Source organism: Lethenteron reissneri, chromosome 56 (genome assembly GCF_015708825.2).
Source record: "Lethenteron reissneri isolate LAM-NWPU_2019-01 chromosome 56, ASM1570882v1, whole genome shotgun sequence".
NCBI classification, from domain to species: Eukaryota; Metazoa; Chordata; class Hyperoartia; order Petromyzontiformes; family Petromyzontidae; genus Lethenteron; species Lethenteron reissneri.
Window position 1 is genome coordinate 1,818,640 of NC_083834.1, and position 20,576 is coordinate 1,839,215.

At 52.9% G+C, this 20,576-nt stretch overlaps 1 protein-coding gene across 1 annotated transcript in view; it reads right to left on the bottom strand.

Moving 5' to 3' along the window:
* The window catches only part of UBXN11 (UBX domain protein 11), a 54,143-nt gene that overhangs the window by 24,822 nt on the left and 8,745 nt on the right, over positions 1-20,576 (bottom strand). The window contains exons 3-6 of the mRNA XM_061574689.1: positions 7,058-7,098; positions 6,282-6,401; positions 1,981-2,084; positions 737-785 (exon numbers count right to left, since the gene is read on the bottom strand). Coding sequence (XP_061430673.1) covers positions 737-785; positions 1,981-2,084; positions 6,282-6,401; positions 7,058-7,098 — 314 coding nt within the window. The remainder of the gene's footprint in view (positions 1-736; positions 786-1,980; positions 2,085-6,281; positions 6,402-7,057; positions 7,099-20,576) is intronic.

The window sequence follows — 20,576 nt, forward strand, 5'->3', positions numbered from 1 at the left end:
GGATTGTGTGAGGAGCTCACAAATCCTTGAAAGATCTGGGCAAAGTCCCATCGGTGAGCTCCTCCAGCAGGCAAGCCAGCTTTTGTTCGGCCGGATAGAGGGGATTAAACGGGCGCGGCACGAGCTAGAGAAGAGATGGAGTGATGTGGTACAGGAGGACGTGGAGCTGAGTGGACTTGCCGATGACTGGTACCAGCGGTGTCAAGATCGGCCTCAGTGGAGGAGGCTTATGAAGGATGCTACTGGGCAGTTGGAGGCAGTCGCCCTCCAACAACAATGGAGGGCGGAGGAGCGACGCTCACAACAACAAGCGGAGCACCGGGTGGCTAAAGCACAGCAAGTTGGCACAGTAGGGGGCACAGGTGGTGCATCAGCCAGTCATCTCGGTCATCTCGGTCATCTCAGTCAGTCGACTCATGGCATCTGGGTCTGCTCCGTGACCTCCTGCCAGCGGGCGTTCAACACTTCACATGGCCTCAAGGTGCACATAGCCTGGCACAAACGTCGTGGTGACATCACAGCCACTTAGTGGCGAATGGCGGTTGTTGTTGTTGTATAGTAGTGTACTGTATAGTAGTGTAGTGTATAGTGTAGTGTGTGTGTACGTTGAACTTCTTTATCATCGTACATAGCCAACCGTGCTAATCGGAGGTGCGGGGTGGGAAGGACAACAAACGAAACGCAACAAGGCAGTGATAAAGAAAACGAGTTTCCAAAAAGAAGTTCAACAACTCACTCATCTCCAGGGACCTCATCTTCTCCTGCGCGCTCCTCAGCTTCTGGTCCTGCGGGGCAGAGCGCGGCACGATGCCGTGAGTCACACGGCACCGTGGATGCAGCAGCAGCAGCAGCGACGTTCGCCGCTTTGGTGTTGCAGAGGTGCGCGGCTCCGACTCCAGTGGGCGGCCCTGGTTAATACCGCGGTGGCGCGTGCGCGTGCCTGCTGTGCTGGTGGGGAGCGGCGGCCACGCTTCGAACCCGACGACCCGAGTTCGATTGTCGCTCACGGCCGACGCCGGTGACGATTATCTGAACCGGTCATGGGCCTCCCCCTAGGTCGACTCAGCCTTAAATGAGATCCTGGTGCGCTGTGTAAACTTCGCCACTGGGGGAGACAAAGGCGGCTGGGCGTGGTGCTGTCCACCCACCCCCTCGTGTGCCGTTCCGGCCTTCATAGGTGCTGCTCGCTAACAGCACTTGCCCCAGCAGCGGGGAGCGGTTGTGTTAGTGGTCAGCGCGCTCAGCTATGAACCTGGCGACCCGGCTTCGATTCCCACTCACGGCTAACATCGGTGACGAATATACTGAACCGGTTCTGGGCCTCCCCTAGGTCCGCTTAGCCTTCGATGCACACCTGGGTGAGTAGATATCAGCGGTGGGGAGGCGGAAGGCGTGCCTTCGCCAAAGACAGAGATCCCCCGTATAGCCTCAGCAGACTGTTGGGGCAAGTGCTAGGCACCAAAGACAAAGACCCCCCGTATAGCCTCAGCAGACTGTTGGGGCAAGTGTTGAGCACCAAAGACAAAGATCCCCCGTATAGCCTGGATAGATTGTTGGGGCAAGTGCTCGGCACCAAAGACAAAGACCCCCAGCATAGCCTCAACAGACTGTTGGGGCAAGTGTTGAGCACCAAAGACAAAGACCCCCCGTATAGCCTCAGCAGACTGTTGGGGCAAGTGCTAGGCACCAAAAACAAAGATCCCCCGTATAGCCTCAGCAGACTGTTGGGGCAAGTGCTCAGCACCAAAGACAAAGACCCCCCGTATAGCCTCAACAGACTGTTGGGGCAAGTGCTCAGCACCAAAGACAAAGATCCCCCGTATAGCCTGGGCAGACTGTTGGGGCAAGTGCTCGGCACCAAAGACAAAGACCCCCCGTATAGACTCAGCAGACTGTTGGGGCAGTGTTGTCAGCGAGCAGCACTCACTGAGAGAGAGAGAGGCACGCGCACACAGAGAGGTGTGTCTGTGCGTGCTTCACCTTGTCGTGAACCTCGTTAGCGTAGAGCTTCACTCGCTGCTCCAGCTGAGCGAGGCGCGCGCTCATCACCGACAGCAGCTCCCCATCGCTGGGCACTGGCACCCCTAGACACACACACACAAGACAAAGATCCCCCGTATAGGCTTAACATATTGTTGGGGCAAGTGCTGAGAGCGAGTTGCACCTACGAAAGCCGGCACGGCACGAGGGGGTGGGTGGGTGGCCCAACAACACGCCCGGCCGCCTTTGTCTCCCTTCGTGGCGATGTTTACCGCTACCCCATACGCGCACGTGCACGCACAGACACACGCACGGACACACGCATTGACACACGTGCTGACACACGTACTGACACACGTGCTGACACACACACTGACACACACACTGACACACTGACACACACACTGACACACACACTGACACACGCATTGACACACACACTGACACACGCACGGACACACGCATTGACACACATGCTGACACACGTACTGACACACGTGCTGACACACACACTGACACACTGACACACATACTGACACACACACTGACACAACAACAACAACCGCCATTCGCCACTAAGTGGCGGTGACGTCACCACGACACTTGTGCCAGGCCATGTGCAGCTTGAGGCCACGTGAAGTGTCGAACGCCCGCTAGCAGGAGGTCACGGGGCAGACCCAGGTGCCACGAGTCGACTGACTGAGATGACCGAGATGACTGGCTGATGCACCACCTGTGCCCCCTAATGTATGAACTTGCTGTGCTTTAGCCACCAGGCGCTCTGCTCGTTGTTGTGAGCGTTGCTCCTCCGCCCTCCGTTGTTGTTGGAGGGCGACTGCCTCCAACTGCCCAGTAGCATCCTTCACGAGCCTCCTCCACTGAGGCCGATCTTCACACCGCTGGTACCAGTCATCGGCAAGTCCACTCAGCTCCACGTCCTCCTGTACCACATCACTCCATCTCTTCTCTAGCCCGTGCCGCGCCCGTTTAGCCCCTTCGATCCGGCCGAACAAAAGCTGTTTAGGCATGCGATGGCTGGGCATGCGGGCTACATGACGCAGCCACCGCAGCCTTGCATGCCGGAGAAGCTCACCGATGGGACTTTGCCCAGATCTTTCAAGGATTTGTGAGCTACTCACACAATCTAGCCTGGTTAAACCCAGGATGGATCGTAGGCAGGCCAGCCTAAATGTTTCCAACCGGCGAAGATGCTCCATTAGGGGGATCCACGTTTCGCAAGCGTAGAGAAGGGAGGGAATGACTGTGGCCGAGAAGACCTGAAGCTTCGTGCGGAGCGACAGACCAGGTAGCTTCCACACAGCGTTATGCAACCGATGAAAAGATATTGCTACTCGACTGATTCGGAGTGAGACCTCTGCTGTTAAACTGGAGCCGGTCATAAGCACACTGCCCAGGTATGGGAAACTCTCCACTCTCTCCACTACTGCCCCATCACCGATTGGGAGTTGTGGGGGTGGAGTGTCCAATGGTACAAAATACCCAGGCAGGTGCTGAGTTTTGGTGGGGCTGAATGTAAGGCCCCACCTTTTAGTGGCACGCTCCAGTCTCAGCAGCAGCGTCTCCAACTCTTCCTCTGACTGAGCAGCTATTACCAAATCATCGGCATACATAACGTGGTTGACCAATAGAGAGCCATCGATCAGCCTCCCATTATATCTGTACCAAATGGAAATTCCCCCGGTACAGCTATTGAAGGCTTCACGAACTACGCAGTCGAAATAGATGTTAAATAATGTGGGAGCCAGAGGACATCCCTGTCGCACCCCAAGGCATACAGGGAAAGGCTCTGACTCCCGGCCATGTAGTTTTACCCAGGCCCGCTCACCATCATGAAGGTCCTTAATGATCGTAAGCAGAGGGTCAGGGACTCCGAAAGCACGAAGAACAACCCAGAGCCCAGGCCTATTGATGGTATCATAGGCCTTGATCAGGTCAATAAAGCAGAGATGTAGGTCTTGTTGGAATTTCCTACACCTCTGCTGTAGCAGACGGACAGAAAATATGGCATTCGTGCAGGACCGCCCTTTCCTGAAACCGCATTGGGGCTCCGCAAGCATCTCCTCAGCGTGCCTAGCAAGGCGATGTTGAATAATCCTTGCCAGGACCTTTCCCGACACACTGAGGAGTGAGATGCCCCTGTAGTTGTTACAGTCTGTGCGGTCCCCCTTCTTAAAGAGGGGGACCACCAGGGCATCCTTCCAATCCTGCGGAACCTGTCCAGTGGTCCAGACTGTTATGATGTCATGTAGGGCAGTCTGTGCACAAACGCCACCCTCCCTGAGCATTTCGCTTGGGAGATCATCTCTGCCCGGTGCCTTTCCTAGTCTCAGACTCCAGATCGCCTTCAGTACTTCCTCAACAGATGGCACCTCAGCCAGCCACTCACAGGGGGTGACCTCTTCCAATATTTGAGGCACCGCAGCCTCAGCAGGGTTATCCCCACTTTGTGCCATGATGCTTTCCTGGCTGAGGGATTTCCCCTCCCCCAGGACCTCACAGAAATGCTCAGCAAATCTACAAACCTGTTCCTGGGCGTCGGAGATTGGATCACCGTTTTTTCCCCTATTGATGGTAATAGGTGTGGCGCTGCAGGTTACTTTTTTGATGGACTTAAATAGTGATTTGTGATCGCGGGCCACTGAGGCACACTCCACATCCTCAGAAACCCGCAACCACCACCCATCCTTGCAGCGCCTTACGGCTCTCCAAACCTCCGAGCGAAGGCTGCGGTAAACCTGCTCATTCTCTGACGTGGGATGCTGTAGCCGATGAGAGTGGGCCTGTCGTTTTTTCTCAACTAACCTGAACACCTCCTCTGTCAGCCAGGGTCTCTGGGGAGGTCTGGACCACATACCCAAAGCAGCCATTGCAGCTGCATGAGTCACAGTCCTAAACCTCGCCCATTTACCCTCGACATCAGGAGGAGTGGGGGACGATGCCAACCACAGCTGCAAGCGATGATGAAATTCTCGCTTGCAACTTTCATCAGCTAGCTGAGACCAGGCCACTTTTGGTTGGAATGGGGTCCTGGGTGTACACCCACCACCGGAGTGGAAGAATGGCAGGCGCATCTTACAGATGACTAGTCGATGGTCAGAGGGCATATCAGCTCCACGGTAGGTCCTGGTGTCAAGGACATGGGCTCGCATCCGCTGGTCCATCACTATGTAGTCCAGCAGATGTTCTTGTTTGGACCCGGCATGCATCCATGATGTTGTGTGGTTGCGCCGATGCCGGAAGAGCGTGTTGGTAATTACAAGCCCATGGGCTGCACTAAATTCTAGCAGCCTCCTACTGTTGTTATTGAGCTGATCTGGCCCATGCCTTCCAATCACTCCAGGCATTGAAGTCACCCAACAAGATGACTCTGTCCCGAGTGGCCACTTTAGCCAGCACCTGTGACAGGAGGTCATAGAAGGCATCTGACTCATCGGCTTTGCCTGCATCCCTCCACGGATGTTCGTCTTCGGTGGAGGCATAAGTAACCACGACCACCACTCCTCGCCTCCGGTTGATGGGAAGGCGAGCCCAAAGTATCCTGGGGCTTACAGCTTCCCACATCTCCCACGCCCCCTTCATTATTTTGTTCAAAATAAGAGCCACACCCTGTTGTTTGGCAGTCTCCTGCCCCGAGTAGAGGACTGTCCACCCCTCATGGTGGCAGGAGCCAGAACCGGTCCACCAGACCTCCTGAATGCCACAGAGATCCAGGCGCTACCGGTCCAGCTCCCGACAAAGGAGTGGCAGCCTCTCCTCCGCAGTGAGCGTTCGAACATTCCACGTGGCCATCCGTAGTGGTTTTTCGTTGTTTCTGGAGGAGCCCCGAGGGTGAAGATTTAATCTCCTGGCTCCGCCAATTGGGGTTTGGCCAGGAGACGTCATAGACGCCTGTCCCCCCGGGGCCTCTGGCACAAGCTTATTTGTTACATATTTATGTTTAATTCGTAGTCTTCGTGGTAATAAATTGAAGGTGGAGGGGTTACCAGCCCCTCGCATCCGTCCAGAGCCCCCGTTTAGCCACTGTGGTGGTCACAGACGCCATGAGGGGAGAGGCCAATGGGCATTGGCCTTCTCCCCACAGTACTGTCCACGACACACACACACTGACACACACTGACACACACACACACTGACACACACACTGACACACACACTGACACACGCACTGACACACTGACACACGCACTGACACACACACACGCACTGACACACGAACTGACACACGCACTGACACACACACGCACTGACACACGCACTGACACACGCACTGACACACGCACCTCTGGGAGGCTTGCCGAGTTTGCCCCGTGCCACGAGGGCCCCCCCAGGCGGCGGCAGCAGCAGCGGCGACCTGTCCGCTGGGGATGCCAGACGCCCCGAGACCAGAGCCTCCTCCGGGGCTGCTCGCACAAAGACAAAGTTCCCCCGTATAGCCTGGAGCAGCTGTTGGGGCAAGTGCTGTTATCGGGCACCTATGAAGGCCACATGCCGGCCACCTGTGTCTCCCCAGAGTCGACGGGGGGGGGGGGGGGGGGTGAGTTGGTAAGTGGATAAGTGAGCGGGTGAGTGAGCAAATGAGTGAGTGGGTGAGTGGGTGGGTGGGTGGGTGAGTGAGTGAGTGAGCGAGTGAGCGGGTGAGTGAGTGAGCGGGTGAGTGGGTGGGTGAGTGAGTGGGTGAGTGAGTGGGTGAGTGAATGAGTGGGTGAGTGAGTGAGCAAGTGAGTGGGTGAGCAGGTGAGTGAGTGGGCGAGTGGGTGAGTGAGTGGGTGAGTGAGTGAGTGAGTGAATGAGTGGGTGAGTGAGCAGGTGAGTGGACGAGTGAGTGAGTGGGTGAGTGAGCGAGTGAGCAGGTGAGTGGGTGAGTGAGTGAGTGAGTGGGTGAGTGGGTGGGTGAGTGAGTGAGTGGGTGAGTGGGTGAACGGGTGGGTGGGTAAGTGGGACGAGATAAAAGTGACGGGAGGCCGTGAGCGGGGAATCAAACTCGGGCAGCCGGGATCCGTGGTGCACAAATGTCACACGTGGCTCCCGCTCACTCTCGCCGTCTCGCGTGCTGTACCTGCGTGGGAGCTGCGCGTCTTGAAGGGAGCCCGCCGCTTCCTGTGGGGACATTCAACGGCCTTGGCCTCAATGCAACAACAACATCGACAACATCAACAACAACATCGACAACAACAACAACATCGCACGCACCACGGCGGTGGTAGTCGCGATGGTTGATTTACAGCTGCAGAATGCGGCATTTAATCTGCAGGTCGCACCCAACGCACATCCGATTAGCACGGTTGGCTCCGTGCGGTGCGAAAGAAGTTCAACATGCATACTACTATACACTACATACGACACTACTATACAATACACTACATTCTACACTCCTATACTATATAGTCGTGGTGGTGGTGGTCGTGGTGGTGGTGGTGTTGGTGGTGGTGGTCGTGGTGGTGTTGTTGGTGGTGGTGGTCGTGGTCGTGGTGGTGGTGTTGGTCGTGGTGGTGGTGGTGTTGGTGGTGGTGGTCGTGATGGTGGTCGTGGTGATGGTCGTGGTGGTGTTGGTGGTCGTGGTGGTGGTCGTGGTGGTCGTGGTGGTGGTGGTGGTCGTAGTAGTGGTGGTCGTGATGGTGGTCGTGATGGTGGTCGTGGTGGTCGTGGTGATGGTCGTGGTGGTGGTGGTGGTGGTCGTGGTGGTGTTGGTGGTCGTGGTGGTGGTCGTGGTGGTGGTGGTCGTGGTGGTCGTGATGGTGGTGGTCGTGGTTGTGGTGGTGGTCGTGGTTGTGGTGGTTGTCGTGGTGGTGGTGGTCGTGGTGGTGGTCGTGATGGTGGTGGTGGTGGTCGTAGTAGTGGTGGTCGTGATGGTGGTCGTGATGGTGGTCGTGGTGGTCGTGGTGATGGTCGTGGTGGTGGTGGTGGTGGTCGTGGTGGTGGTGGTCGTGGTGGTGGTGGTCGTGATGGTCGTGGTGGTGGTGGTGGTCGTGGTGATGGTCGTGGTGGTGGTTGTGGTGGTGGTGATGGTCGTGGTGGTGGTTGTGGTGGTGGTGATGGTCGTGGTGATGGTCGTGGTGTTGGTGGTGGTCGTGGTGTTGGTGGTGGTCGTGGTGGTGGTGGTCGTGGTGGTGGTGGTGGTCCTCAGCCGCAGGTTTGCGACTTCTGTCCATGGTAAACTTGACTCCCATGGTAAACTGGACTACCGTGGTAAACTTGACTCCCATGGTGAACTGGACTCTCATGGTAAACTGGATTCCCATGGTGAACTGGACTCCCGTGGTCAGGGGTCAGCAGCCAAAATAACAAGAAGAGACATTTTTTCCCGAAATCGGTAAACACCCCCCCCCCCCAATATTTAAAGAGCCGCCAATGCCACGTCGTGGTGAATGGGAGTGGTGGTGGTGAACGGGAGTGGTGGTGGTGAGCGGGAGTGGTGGTGGTGAGCGGGAGTCGTGGGTGGTGAACGGGAGTGGTGGTGGTGAACGGGAGTGGTGGTGGTGAACGGGAGTGGTGGTGGTGAGCGGGAGTCGTGGGTGGTGAACGGGAGTCGTGGGTGGTGAACGGGAGTGGTGGTGGTGAACGGGAGTGGTGGTGGTGAGCGGGAGTGGTGGTGGTGGTGAACAGGAGTGGTGGTGAACGGGAGTGGTGGTGGTGGTGAACGGGAGTGGTGGTGAACGAGAGTGGTGGTGGTGAACGTGAGTGGTGGTGGTGGTGAACGGGAGTGGTGGTGGTGAACGGGAGTGGTGGTGGTGAACGTGAGTGGTGGTGGTGGTGAACGGGAGTGGTGGTGGTGAACGGGAGAGGCCGTTCGACCTCTCACGTGACATCGTGGCGGCCACGATTGTTATTGATCGTCTCGCGCAGAGGGCCGCTGTGGAATTTCACGGTCATGGCTGAGTCGTAAATCCCGATGCCCTCTCACGAGGCCAATGTTGTTTGCGGCGGGCGGTCATGCGGGGGACACCTCAGTGACGGGCTCAGCCGAGCGGCACGCACCCACCACTTTCTTTTTTAAAGAGGCTGTCCATAAATGACTTCACGCGATTTTAGACGATTTTTGACCCCCCCCCCTTGTCACAGGGCGTCACAAAAAGTCAGACCCCCCCCCCCTCAAATATGACGTCACAAAGCTCTGCCCCCCCCTACCCCCCAAAAAATAAAGCATGCTTCAAATCGCTTTACACTATTGTCATTGTAGTGCGTATTTAATGTGGCGCTGCACCACTCTGACGTTGTAGGAGAAAACATTTATAAAAATTGAGTTACAAGATTTGAGGATACGACAACAACGACAACAACAGACAGAGTGAGTTTAATAAAAAGCGTGGAATGTAATAAAAATAATAAAAATTGACCCTTCCTCGTAATTGAACGCGTAATTCTGCCTCGGGAACGAAGTTGCATCGTTCTGGCACCAACTCCTCCTCCTCCTCCTACTCCCCCACGCGTCTCTCTCCCCCCCCCCCCCCCCATGTGTAAACAATAGTATTGCAACAAGACCGTCCTCCGCGCTGTGCGATACTTCAAGATGAAAGACGCTTTATAAAGTTGAGGTTATTCTTGCATAATTATAAAGTTTATAAAGTTGAGGCTATTCATACATGATTACCCATCCTCCCCACTCAACTAGAACCCACAGCGACTCGTAGCTACGTACGGTGCGAAAGAAGTACACCAACCGATACACACAAAACAAGACAAAGATCCCCCGGGTAGCCTTAACAGACTGTGGGGGCAAGTGCTGTTAGCGAGTAGTACCTATGAAGGCCGGCACGGCACACGAGGGGGTGGGTAGCCAGCACCACGCCCGTCCGCCTTTGTCTCCCTACGTGGCGATGTTTACACACCGCACCAGGTACTCATTTGAGGCTGAGTCGACCTAGGGGAGGCACAGGACGGCTTGCCGGGTTCGTAGCGCAGCGCTTTCGAACATGTTGCAGCTCATGAGCACTGACCGGTGAAAGCGAACCCTGCACTGCTGACGAGGCGGTGAATGCCACAAACCGGCCCGGAGTTTGCTCTCCGATAGGAACTTGCTGGGGCACTGCAGTCGCTCCCACAGAGGGCGACTGGTGCGTCACGTGCCCCACCTGCTGCGGAGGGAACGCGATCCGACGGAAGCGCCTTGTGTGCTCACTGATTGTGTTTACAGGAAGGTGAGCGTGTGTGTGTGTGTGTCTGTGCGTATGTGTGTCTATGTGTGAGTGTGTGTGTGTCTGTGCGAGTGTGAGTGCGTACGTGTGTCTGTGAGTGTGTCTGTGCGTGTGTGTGTGTTTGTGTGTGTCTGTGTGTGTCTGTGAGTGTGTGAGTGTGTCTGTGTGTGTGTGTGTCTGTGAGTGTGTGTGTCTGTGTGCGTGTGTGTGTCTGTGTGCGTGTGTGTGTCTGTGAGTGTGTGTGTCTGTGCGTGTGCGTGTGTCTGTGCGTGTGTGTGTGTTTGTGTGTGTCTATGTGTGTCTGTGAGTATGTGTGACTGTGTGTGTGTGACTGTGTGTGTGTGTCTGTGTGTGTCTGTGTGTGTGTGTGCGTGTGTCTGTGAGTGTGTGTCTGTATGTGTGTCTGTGAGTGTGTGTCTGTGCGTGTGTCTGTGAGTGTGTGTGTGTCTGTGCGTGTGTGTGACTGTGAGTGTGTGTGTGTCTGTGTGTGTATGCGTGTGTCTGTGAGTGTGTGTGTGTCTGTGCGTGTGTGCGTGTGTGTGTCTGTAAGTGTGTGTCTGTGTGTTTGTGAGTGTGTCTGTGTGTGTCTGTGTGTGTGTGTGTCTGTGAGTGTGTGTGTGTGTCTGTGAGTGTGTGTGTCTGTGAGTGTGTGTGTCTGTATGTCTGTAAGTGTGTGTGTCTGTGAGTGTATGTGGCTGTGATTGTGTGTCTGTGAGTGTGTGTGTCTGTGAGTGTGAAAAATATCTAATTACTTCTCTACGCTAGCGAAGCGTGGACCGCCCTAATTGAGCAACTTCGCCGATTAGAAACATTTAGGCTGGCCTGCTTACGATCCATCCTGGGTTTAACCAGGCTGGATTGTGTGAGGAGCTCACAAATCCTTGAAAGATCTGGGCAAAGTCCCATCGGTGAGCTCCTCCGGCAGGCAAGGCTGCGTTGGCTGGGTCATGTAGCCCGCATGCCCAGCCACCGCATGCCTAAACAGCTTTTGTTCGGCCGGATCGAGGGGGCTAAACGGGCGCGGCACGGGCTAGAGAAGATATGGAGTGATGTGGTACAGGAGGACGTGGAGCTGAGTGGACTTGCCGATGACTGGTACCAGCGGTGTCAAGATCGGCCTCTGTGGAGGAGGCTCGTGAAGGACGCTGCTACTGGGCAGTTGGAGGCAGTCGCCCTCCAACAACAACGGAGGGCGGAGGAGGGACGCTCACAACAACGAGCGGAGCGCCGGGTGGCTAAAGCACAGCAAGTTGGCACAGTAGGGGGCACAAGTGGTGCATCAGCCAGTCATCTCGGTCATCTCAGTCAGTCGACCCGTGGCATCTGGGTCTGCCCCGTGGCCTCCTGCCAGCGGGCGTTCGACACTTCACGTGGCCTCAAGGTGCACATGGCCTGGCACAAGCGTCGTGGTGATGTCACCGCCACTTAGTGGCGACAACAAGAAGATACTTTTTGTGGTCGAATTTGGTAGTAAAAAAAACAGCCCCTTAAAGAGCCGCAGGTTGCAGACTTCTGCCCATGGTGAACTGGACTCTCATGGTAAACTGGACTCCTATGTTAAACTGGACTCCCATGGTAAACTGGACTCCCATGATAAACTGGACTCCGACGGTTGCTGACCCCTGGCACGAACAGCACTTCCCCCCATCACCACCAACAGGTTACAGGCTATACGGGGACCTTTGTCTGTTGTTTAGTATGAGGTGCACATGGCCCGTGGTGGTGGTGGTGTCCGTTTGTGGTGGTGGTGTTTGTTTAACACGTAGCAGTCTTTCCTGATTAATATCATTCATAATTAAGGTGTTTTGGTTAGATCACGTAAGTATAAATGTGTCGAAACCCTCCACCACCCGACACAGCCATTCAGTAAGGGATTTGTCACGTGCACAAAACGCCACTTAGTTGACTTCTTCAGCCCACCGGTGTGTTGGAGAGTGAATCCACAACATTCACAATCTGAGTACTGTGACGTTCCGCTGGTAATTACATCAACCAGCATCATCGGGCGATTTGCCAGAATAGTGAAGCAATCCACCTGCTTCAGGTCTTAGATAGAGCATCAGCAGCAGGACGCGTCATCACTGAACCCATCAGGTGCAGAGATCAGAGGCGGAGGAGAGTAGGGGGGGTTATTGTAATTATATAATAGATTAGTAATCAGTTAATTAGTATGCGTTTCCTCTATAAGGAATGCAGTTGTAAGACGTATAACTTAATAATCCGCTTGCAGGCCGCACTAAAGCTGTAGATGCTGCTCGATTTAAGACCGGAAGCAGATGGATTGCTTCACTATTCTGGCAAATCGCCCGATGATGCTGGTTGATGTAATTACCAGCGGAACGTCTTACTACTCAGATTGTAAATGTTGTGGATTTACTCTCCAACACACCGGTGGGCTAAAGTAGTGAACTATTTGTCTTTTGTCAACGTGACAAATCCCTTACTGAATGGCTGTGTCGGGTGGTGGAGGGTTACGACACATTTATAATAATTGGTTCTTTACCCTTCTATCTGGCAACAAAACTGACACCTTTTTGCAAGGAGTCATGTTTGCATAGACCGCAATACCTGCAGTCATAATACAAACAAAAGAACATAACTCTGATAATGTGCACTGTCCTTGAAGTTGATTGGTCCACACCCGAGACAGCTTTCCTTCGAGCCTAGTCTCATATGGGTTGGACCAGATGACGCCAAAAGGCGTACAACTCAAGGACAATGCACCATCAGAGTATGAGAGCTCGGGGCAAGCATCTACACTATGGGGACCTCATTTGCCAGTAAAAATATGATAATTGGTTCTTTACCCTTCTATCTGGCAACAAAACTGACACCTTTTTGCAAGGAGTCATGTTTGCATAGACCGCAATACCTGCAGTCATAATACAAACAAAAGAACATAACTCTGATAATGTGCACTGTCCTTGAAGTTGATTGGTCCACACCCGAGACAGCTTTCCTTCGAGCCTAGTCTCATATGGGTTGGACCAGATGACGCCAAAAGGCGCACAACTCAAGGACAATGCACCATCAGAGTATGAGAGCTCGGGGCAAGCATCTACACTATGGGGACCTCATTTGCCAGTAAAAATATGATAATTGGTTCTTTACCCTTCTATCTGGCAACAAAACTGACACCTTTTTGCAAGGAGTCATGTTTGCATAGACCGCAATACCTGCAGTCATAATACAAACAAAAGAACATAACTCTGATAATGTGCACTGTCCTTGAAGTTGATTGGTCCACACCCGAGACAGCTTTCCTTCGAGCCTAGTCTCATATGGGTTGGACCAGATGACGCCAAAAGGCGCACAACTCAAGGACAATGCACCATCAGAGTATGAGAGCTCGGGGCAAGCATCTACACTATGGGGACCTCATTTGCCAGTAAAAATATGATAATTGGTTCTTTACCCTTCTATCTGGCAACAAAACTGACACCTTTTTGCAAGGAGTCATGTTTGCATAGACCGCAATACCTGCAGTCATAATACAAACAAAAGAACATAACTCTGATAATGTGCACTGTCCTTGAAGTTGATTGGTCCACACCCGAGACAGCTTTCCTTCGAGCCTAGTCTCATATGGGTTGGACCAGATGACGCCAAAAGGCGCACAACTCAAGGACAATGCACCATCAGAGTATGAGAGCTCGGGGCAAGCATCTACACTATGGGGACCTCATTTGCCAGTAAAAATATGATAATTGGTTCTTTACCCTTCTATCTGGCAACAAAACTGACACCTTTTTGCAAGGAGTCATGTTTGCATAAACCGCAATACCTGCAGTCATAATACAAACAAAAGAACATAACTCTGATAATGTGCACTGTCCTTGAAGTTGATTGGTCCACACCCGAGACAGCTTTCCTTCGAGCCTATTTTTACTGGCAAATGAGGTCCCCATAGTGTAGATGCTTGCCCCGAGCTCTCATACTCTGATGGTGCATTGTCCTTGAGTTGTGCGCCTTTTGGCGTCATCTGGTCCAACCCATATGAGACTAGGCTCGAAGGAAAGCTGTCTCGGGTGTGGACCAATCAACTTCAAGGACAGTGCACATTATCAGAGTTATGTTCTTTTGTTTGTATTATGACTGCAGGTATTGTGGTCTATGCAAACATGACTCCTTGCAAAAAGGTGTCAGTTTTGTTGCCAGATAGAAGGGTAAAGAACCAATTATCATATTTTTACTGGCAAATGAGGTCCCCATAGTGTAGATGCTTGCCCCGAGCTCTCATACTCTGATGGTGCATTGTCCTTGAGTTGTGCGCCTTTTGGCGTCATCTGGTCCAACCCATATGAGACTAGGCTCGAAGGAAAGCTGTCTCGGGTGTGGACCAATCAACTTCAAGGACAGTGCACATTATCAGAGTTATGTTCTTTTGTTTGTATTATGACTGCAGGTATTGCGGTCTATGCAAACATGACTCCTTGCAAAAAGGTGTCAGTTTTGTTGCCAGATAGAAGGGTAAAGAACCAATTATCATATTTTTACTGGCAAATGAGGTCCCCATAGTGTAGATGCTTGCCCCGAGCTCTCATACTCTGATGGTGCATTGTCCTTGAGTTGTGCGCCTTTTGGCGTCATCTGGTCCAACCCATATGAGACTAGGCTCGAAGGAAAGCTGTCTCGGGTGTGGACCAATCAACTTCAAGGACAGTGCACATTATCAGAGTTATGTTCTTTTGTTTGTATTATGACTGCAGGTATTGCGGTCTATGCAAACATGACTCCTTGCAAAAAGGTGTCAGTTTTGTTGCCAGATAGAAGGGTAAAGAACCAATTATCATATTTTTACTGGCAAATGAGGTCCCCATAGTGTAGATGCTTGCCCCGAGCTCTCATACTCTGATGGTGCATTGTCCTTGAGTTGTGCGCCTTTTGGCGTCATCTGGTCCAACCCATATGAGACTAGGCTCGAAGGAAAGCTGTCTCGGGTGTGGACCAATCAACTTCAAGGACAGTGCACATTATCAGAGTTATGTTCTTTTGTTTGTATTATGACTGCAGGTATTGCAGTCTATGCAAACATGACTCCTTGCAAAAAGGTGTCAGTTTTGTTGCCAGATAGAAGGGTAAAGAACCAATTATCATATTTTTACTGGCAAATGAGGTCCCCATAATGTAGATGCTTGCCCCGAGCTCTCATACTCTGATGGTGCATTGTCCTTGAGTTGTGCGCCTTTTGGCGTCATCTGGTCCAACCCATATGAGACTAGGCTCGAAGGAAAGCTGTCTCGGGTGTGGACCAATCAACTTCAAGGACAGTGCACATTATCAGAGTTATGTTCTTTTGTTTGTATTATGACTGCAGGTATTGCGGTCTATGCAAACATGACTCCTTGCAAAAAGGTGTCAGTTTTGTTGCCAGATAGAAGGGTAAAGAACCAATTATCATATTTTTACTGGCAAATGAGGTCCCCATAGTGTAGATGCTTGCCCCGAGCTCTCATACTCTGATGGTGCATTGTCCTTGAGTTGTGCGCCTTTTGGCGTCATCTGGTCCAACCCATATGAGACTAGGCTCGAAGGAAAGCTGTCTCGGGTGTGGACCAATCAACTTCAAGGACAGTGCACATTATCAGAGTTATGTTCTTTTGTTTGTATTATGACTGCAGGTATTGCGGTCTATGCAAACATGACTCCTTGCAAAAAGGTGTCAGTTTTGTTGCCAGATAGAAGGGTAAAGAACCAATTATCATATTTTTACTGGCAAATGAGGTCCCCATAGTGTAGACACATTTATACTTACGCGATCTAACCCAAAACACCTTTGTTATGATGGTGGTGGTGTTGTTTGTGGTGGCGTTGTTTGCGGTGGTGGTTGTGTTTTTTGTGGCGGTGTTGTTGTTTGTGGTGTTGTTTGCGGTAGCGATGTTGTTTGTGGTGGTGTTGTTTGTGGTGGTGGTGTTGTTTGTGGTGGCGTTGTTTGCGGTGGTGGTGTTTGTGGTGGTGGTGTTGTTTGTGGTGGTGGTGTTGTTTGTGGTGGTGGTGTTGTTTATGGTGGTGGTGGTGTTGTTTGTGGTGGTGGTGGTGTTTGTGGTGGTGGTGTGTTTGTGGTGGTGTTTGTGGTGGTGGTGTTGTTTGTGGTGGCAAAATAACCCCCTACCTCCTCGCGGTGCCGGATGGGCAACACTGTCGTGAACAGTGCTGTAGGGGGAGGGCCAATGCTCATTGGCCTCTCCCTTCATGGCGTCTGTGACCACCACAGTGGCTAAACGAGGGCTCTGGACGGGTGCGAAGGGCTGGTAACCCCTCCACCTTCAATTTATTATCACTAAACTACGAATGAAACGTAAATATGTAACAAATAAGCTTGTGCCGGAGGCCCCGGGGGGACAGGCGTCTATGACGTCTCCTGGCCAAACCCCAATTGGCGGAGCCAGGAGATTAAATCTTCACCATCGGGGCTCCTCCAGAAACAACGAAAAACCACTACAGATGGCCACATGGAATGTTCGAACGCTCACTGCGGAGGAGAGGCTGCCACTCCTTTGTCGGGAGCTGGACCGGTACCGCCTGGATCTCTGTGGCATTCAGGAGGTCCGGTGGACCGGTTCTGGCTCCTGCCACCATGAGGGATGGACAGTCCTCCACTCAGGGCAAGAGACTGCCAAACAACAGGGTGTGGCTCTTCTGCTGAACAAAAGAATGAAGGGGGTGTGGGAGCGTGGCGGTGAGGTGTGGGAAGCTGTAAGCCCCAGGATACTTTGGGCTCGCCTTCCCATCAACCGGAAGCGAGGAGTGGTGGTCGTGGTTACTTATGCCCCCACCGAAGACGAACATCCGTGGAGGGATGCAGGCAAAGCCGATGAGCCTTCTATGACCTCATGTCACAGGTGCTGGCTAAAGTAGCCACTCAGGATAGAGTCATCTTGTTGGGTGACTTCAATGCCCGAGTTGGTCATGATGCTGGCACCTGGTCTGGAGTGATTGGAAGGCATGGGGCAGATCAGCTCAATAACAACGGTAGGAGGCTGCTAGATTTTTGTGCAGCCCATGGGCTTGTAATTACCAACACGCTCTTCCGGCATCGGCACATCCACACAACATCATGGATGCATGCCGGGGCCAAGCAAGAACAATTGCTGGACTACATAGTGACGGACCAGCGGATAGGAGCCCATGTCCTTGACACCAGGACCTACCGTGGAGCTGATCTGCCCTCTGACCATCGACTAGTCATCTGTAAGATGCGCCTGCCATTCTTCCACTCCGGTGGTGGGTGTACACCCAGGACCCCATTCCAACCTAAAGTGGCCTGGTCTCAGTTAGCTGATGAAAGTTGCAAATGAGAATTTCATCATCGCTTGTAGCTGGGGTTGGCATCGTCCCCCACTCCACCTGATGTCGAGGGTAAATGGGCGAGGTTTAGGACTGTGACTCATGCAGCTGCAATGGCTGCTTTGGGTACACGGTCCAGACCTCCCCAGAAACCCTGGCTGACAGAGGAGGTGTTCAGGTTAATTGAGAAAAAGCGACAGGCTCACTCTCATCGGCTACAGCATCCCACGTCAGAGAATGAGGAGGTTTACCGCAGCCTTCGCTCGGAGGTTCGGAGAGCCGTAAGGCGCTGCAAGGATGGGTGGTGGTCGCGGGTTGCTGAGGAGATGGAATCTGCCTCAGTGGCCCGCGATCACAAATCACTATTTAACTCCATCAAAAAAGTAACCTGCAGCGCCACACCTATTACCATCATTAGGGGAAAAAACGGTGATCCAATTTCCGACCCCCAGGAACAGGTTTGCATTTGTTGAGCATTTCTGTGAGGTCCTGGGGGAAGGAAAATCTCTCAGCCAGGAAAACATCATGGCACAAAGTGGGGATAACCCTGCTGAGGCTGCGGTGCCTCAAATATTGGAGGAGGTCACCCCCTGTGAGTGGCTGGCTGAGGTGCCATCTGTTGAGGAAGTACTGAAGGCGATCCGGAGTCTGAGACCAGGAAAGGCACCGGGCAGAGATGATCTCCCAAGCGAAATGCTGAGGGAGGGTGGCGCTTGTGCACAGACTGCCCTATATGACATCATAACAACAGTCTGGACCGCTGGACGGGTACCGCAGGATTGGAAGGATGCCCTGGTGGTCCCCCTCTTTAAGAAGGGGGACCGCACAGACTGTAACAACTACAGGGGCATCTCACTCCTCAGTGTGCCGGGAAAGGTCCTGGCAAGGATTATTCAACATCGCCTTGCTAGGCACGCTGAGGAGAGGCTTGCGGAACCCCAATGCGGTTTCAGGAAAGGGCGGTCCTATACAGATGCCATATTTTCTGTCCGTCTGCTACAGCAGAGGTGTAGGGAATTCCAACAAGACCTACATCTCTGCTTTATTGACCTGGTCAAGGCCTATGATACCATCAGTAGGCCTGGGCTCTGGGTTCTTCGTGCTTTCGGAGTCCCTGACCCTCTGCTCACGATCATTAAGGACCTTCATGATGGTGAGCGGGCCTGGGTAAAACTACGTGGCCAGGAGTCGGAGCCTTTCCCTGTATACCTTGGGGTGCGACAGGGATGTCCTCTGGCTCCCACATTATTTAACATCTATTTCGACTGCGTAGTTTGTGAAGCCTTCAATAGCTGTACCGGGGAAATTTCCATTTGGTACAGATATAATGGGAGGCTGATCGACACCCGGGTGCGATCAAGGGATGGCTCCCTATTGGTCAACCACGTTATGTATGCCGATGATTTGGTAATAGCTGCTCATTCAGAAGAGGAGTTGGAGACGCTGCTGCTGAGACTGGAGCGTGCCACTAAGAGGTGGGGCCTTACCATCAGCCCCACCAAAACTAAGCACCTGCCTGGGTATTTTGTACCATCGGACACTCCACCCCCACAACTCCCAATCGGTGATGGGGCAGTTGTGGAGAGAGTGGAGAGTTTCCCATACCTGGGCAGTGTGCTTATGACCGGCTCCAGTTTATCAGCAGAGGTCTCACTCCGAATCAGTCGAGCGGCAATATCTTTTCATCGGTTGCGTAACGCTGTGTGGAAGCTACCTGGTCTGTCGCTCCGCACGAAGCTTCAGGTCTTCTCGGCCACGGTCATTCCCTCCCTTCTCTACGCTTGCGAAACGTGGACCCCCCTAATGGAGCATCTTCGCCGGTTGGAAACATTTAGGCTGTCCTGCCTACGATCCATCCTGGGTTTAACCAGGCTGGATTGTTTGAGGAGCTCACAAATCCTTGAAAGATCTGGGCAAAGTCCCATCAGTGAGCTCCTCCGGCAGGCAAGGCTGCGTTGGCTGGGTCATGTAGCCCGCATGCCCAGCTACCGCATGCCTAAACAGCTTTTGTTCGGCCGGATCGAGGGGGCTAAACGGGCGCGGCACGGGCTAGAGAAGAGATGGAGTGATGTGGTACAGGAGGACGTGGAGCTGAGTGGACTTGCCGATGACTGGTGCCAGCGGTGTCAAGATTGGCCTCAGTGGAGGAGGCTCGTGAAGGACGCTACTGGGCAGTTGGAGGCAGTCGCCCTCCAACAACAACGGAGGGCGGAGGAGCGACGCTCACAACAACGAGCGGAGCGCCGGGTGGCTAAAGCACAGCAAGTTGGTACAGTAGGGGGCACAGGTGGTGCATCAGTCAGTCATCTCGGTCATCTCGGTCAGTCGACCCGTGGCACCTGCTGGGTCTGCCCCGTGACCTCCTGCCAGCGGGCGTTCGACACATCACGTGGCCTCAAGGTGCACTTGGCCTGGCACAAGCGTCGTGGTGACGTCACCGCCACTTAGTGGCGAATAGCGGTTGTTGTTGTTGTTGGGGTTGGTTGTGGTGGTGGTGTTGGTGGTGGTGTTGTTTGTGGTGGTGGTGTTGTTTGCACTGGGAGCCGTGTCGTGTGGCACGTGGAGTTATCACCGCACACTTTCATTATTACTGCACACTTCTATTGAACTCGCGCGGTTGTCTGTTTATATTCTTTGGAATCTTTGTTCGCTCAATATCGTCGGATCTACGAAGCTCGAACGAGCTGCAATTATCTACCCAGTCTCGCCTCCGCGCGTAGCAATTCGAGATTTCATTTTAAAATAGCTGGTGCAGAAAAAGCACCGTATACAATGCTCCATGCAAAAATCCCAGTGTGATGCAACAATTGATTAACTCCCGGGTCGAATAAATATATTTTCTACTTTTCAGTGCAAATAAAAGTGCGTTTGTGTGCGCGCATTGAAAATCTCATTGCTTTTTTAAATCCTTTATATTATAAGTTCACTTGCTTGCTTGCTTGCGCGCTTATGACCGTGCATATCTTTCGGTCGTTTTTTAACCCACCTCCCGTGATCCAATCGAGCTGACATTTTTCACACAGACTCGTTGTGCGTAACAATTTATTTTCGTCAAAAAAAAATCCAAAATTTTACACTTTTTAGGAAAAAATTAATTATATTTAATTACCAATTGCTAAATGGTGGCAGGCAATCATCTGACCCATAGGTGGCAGC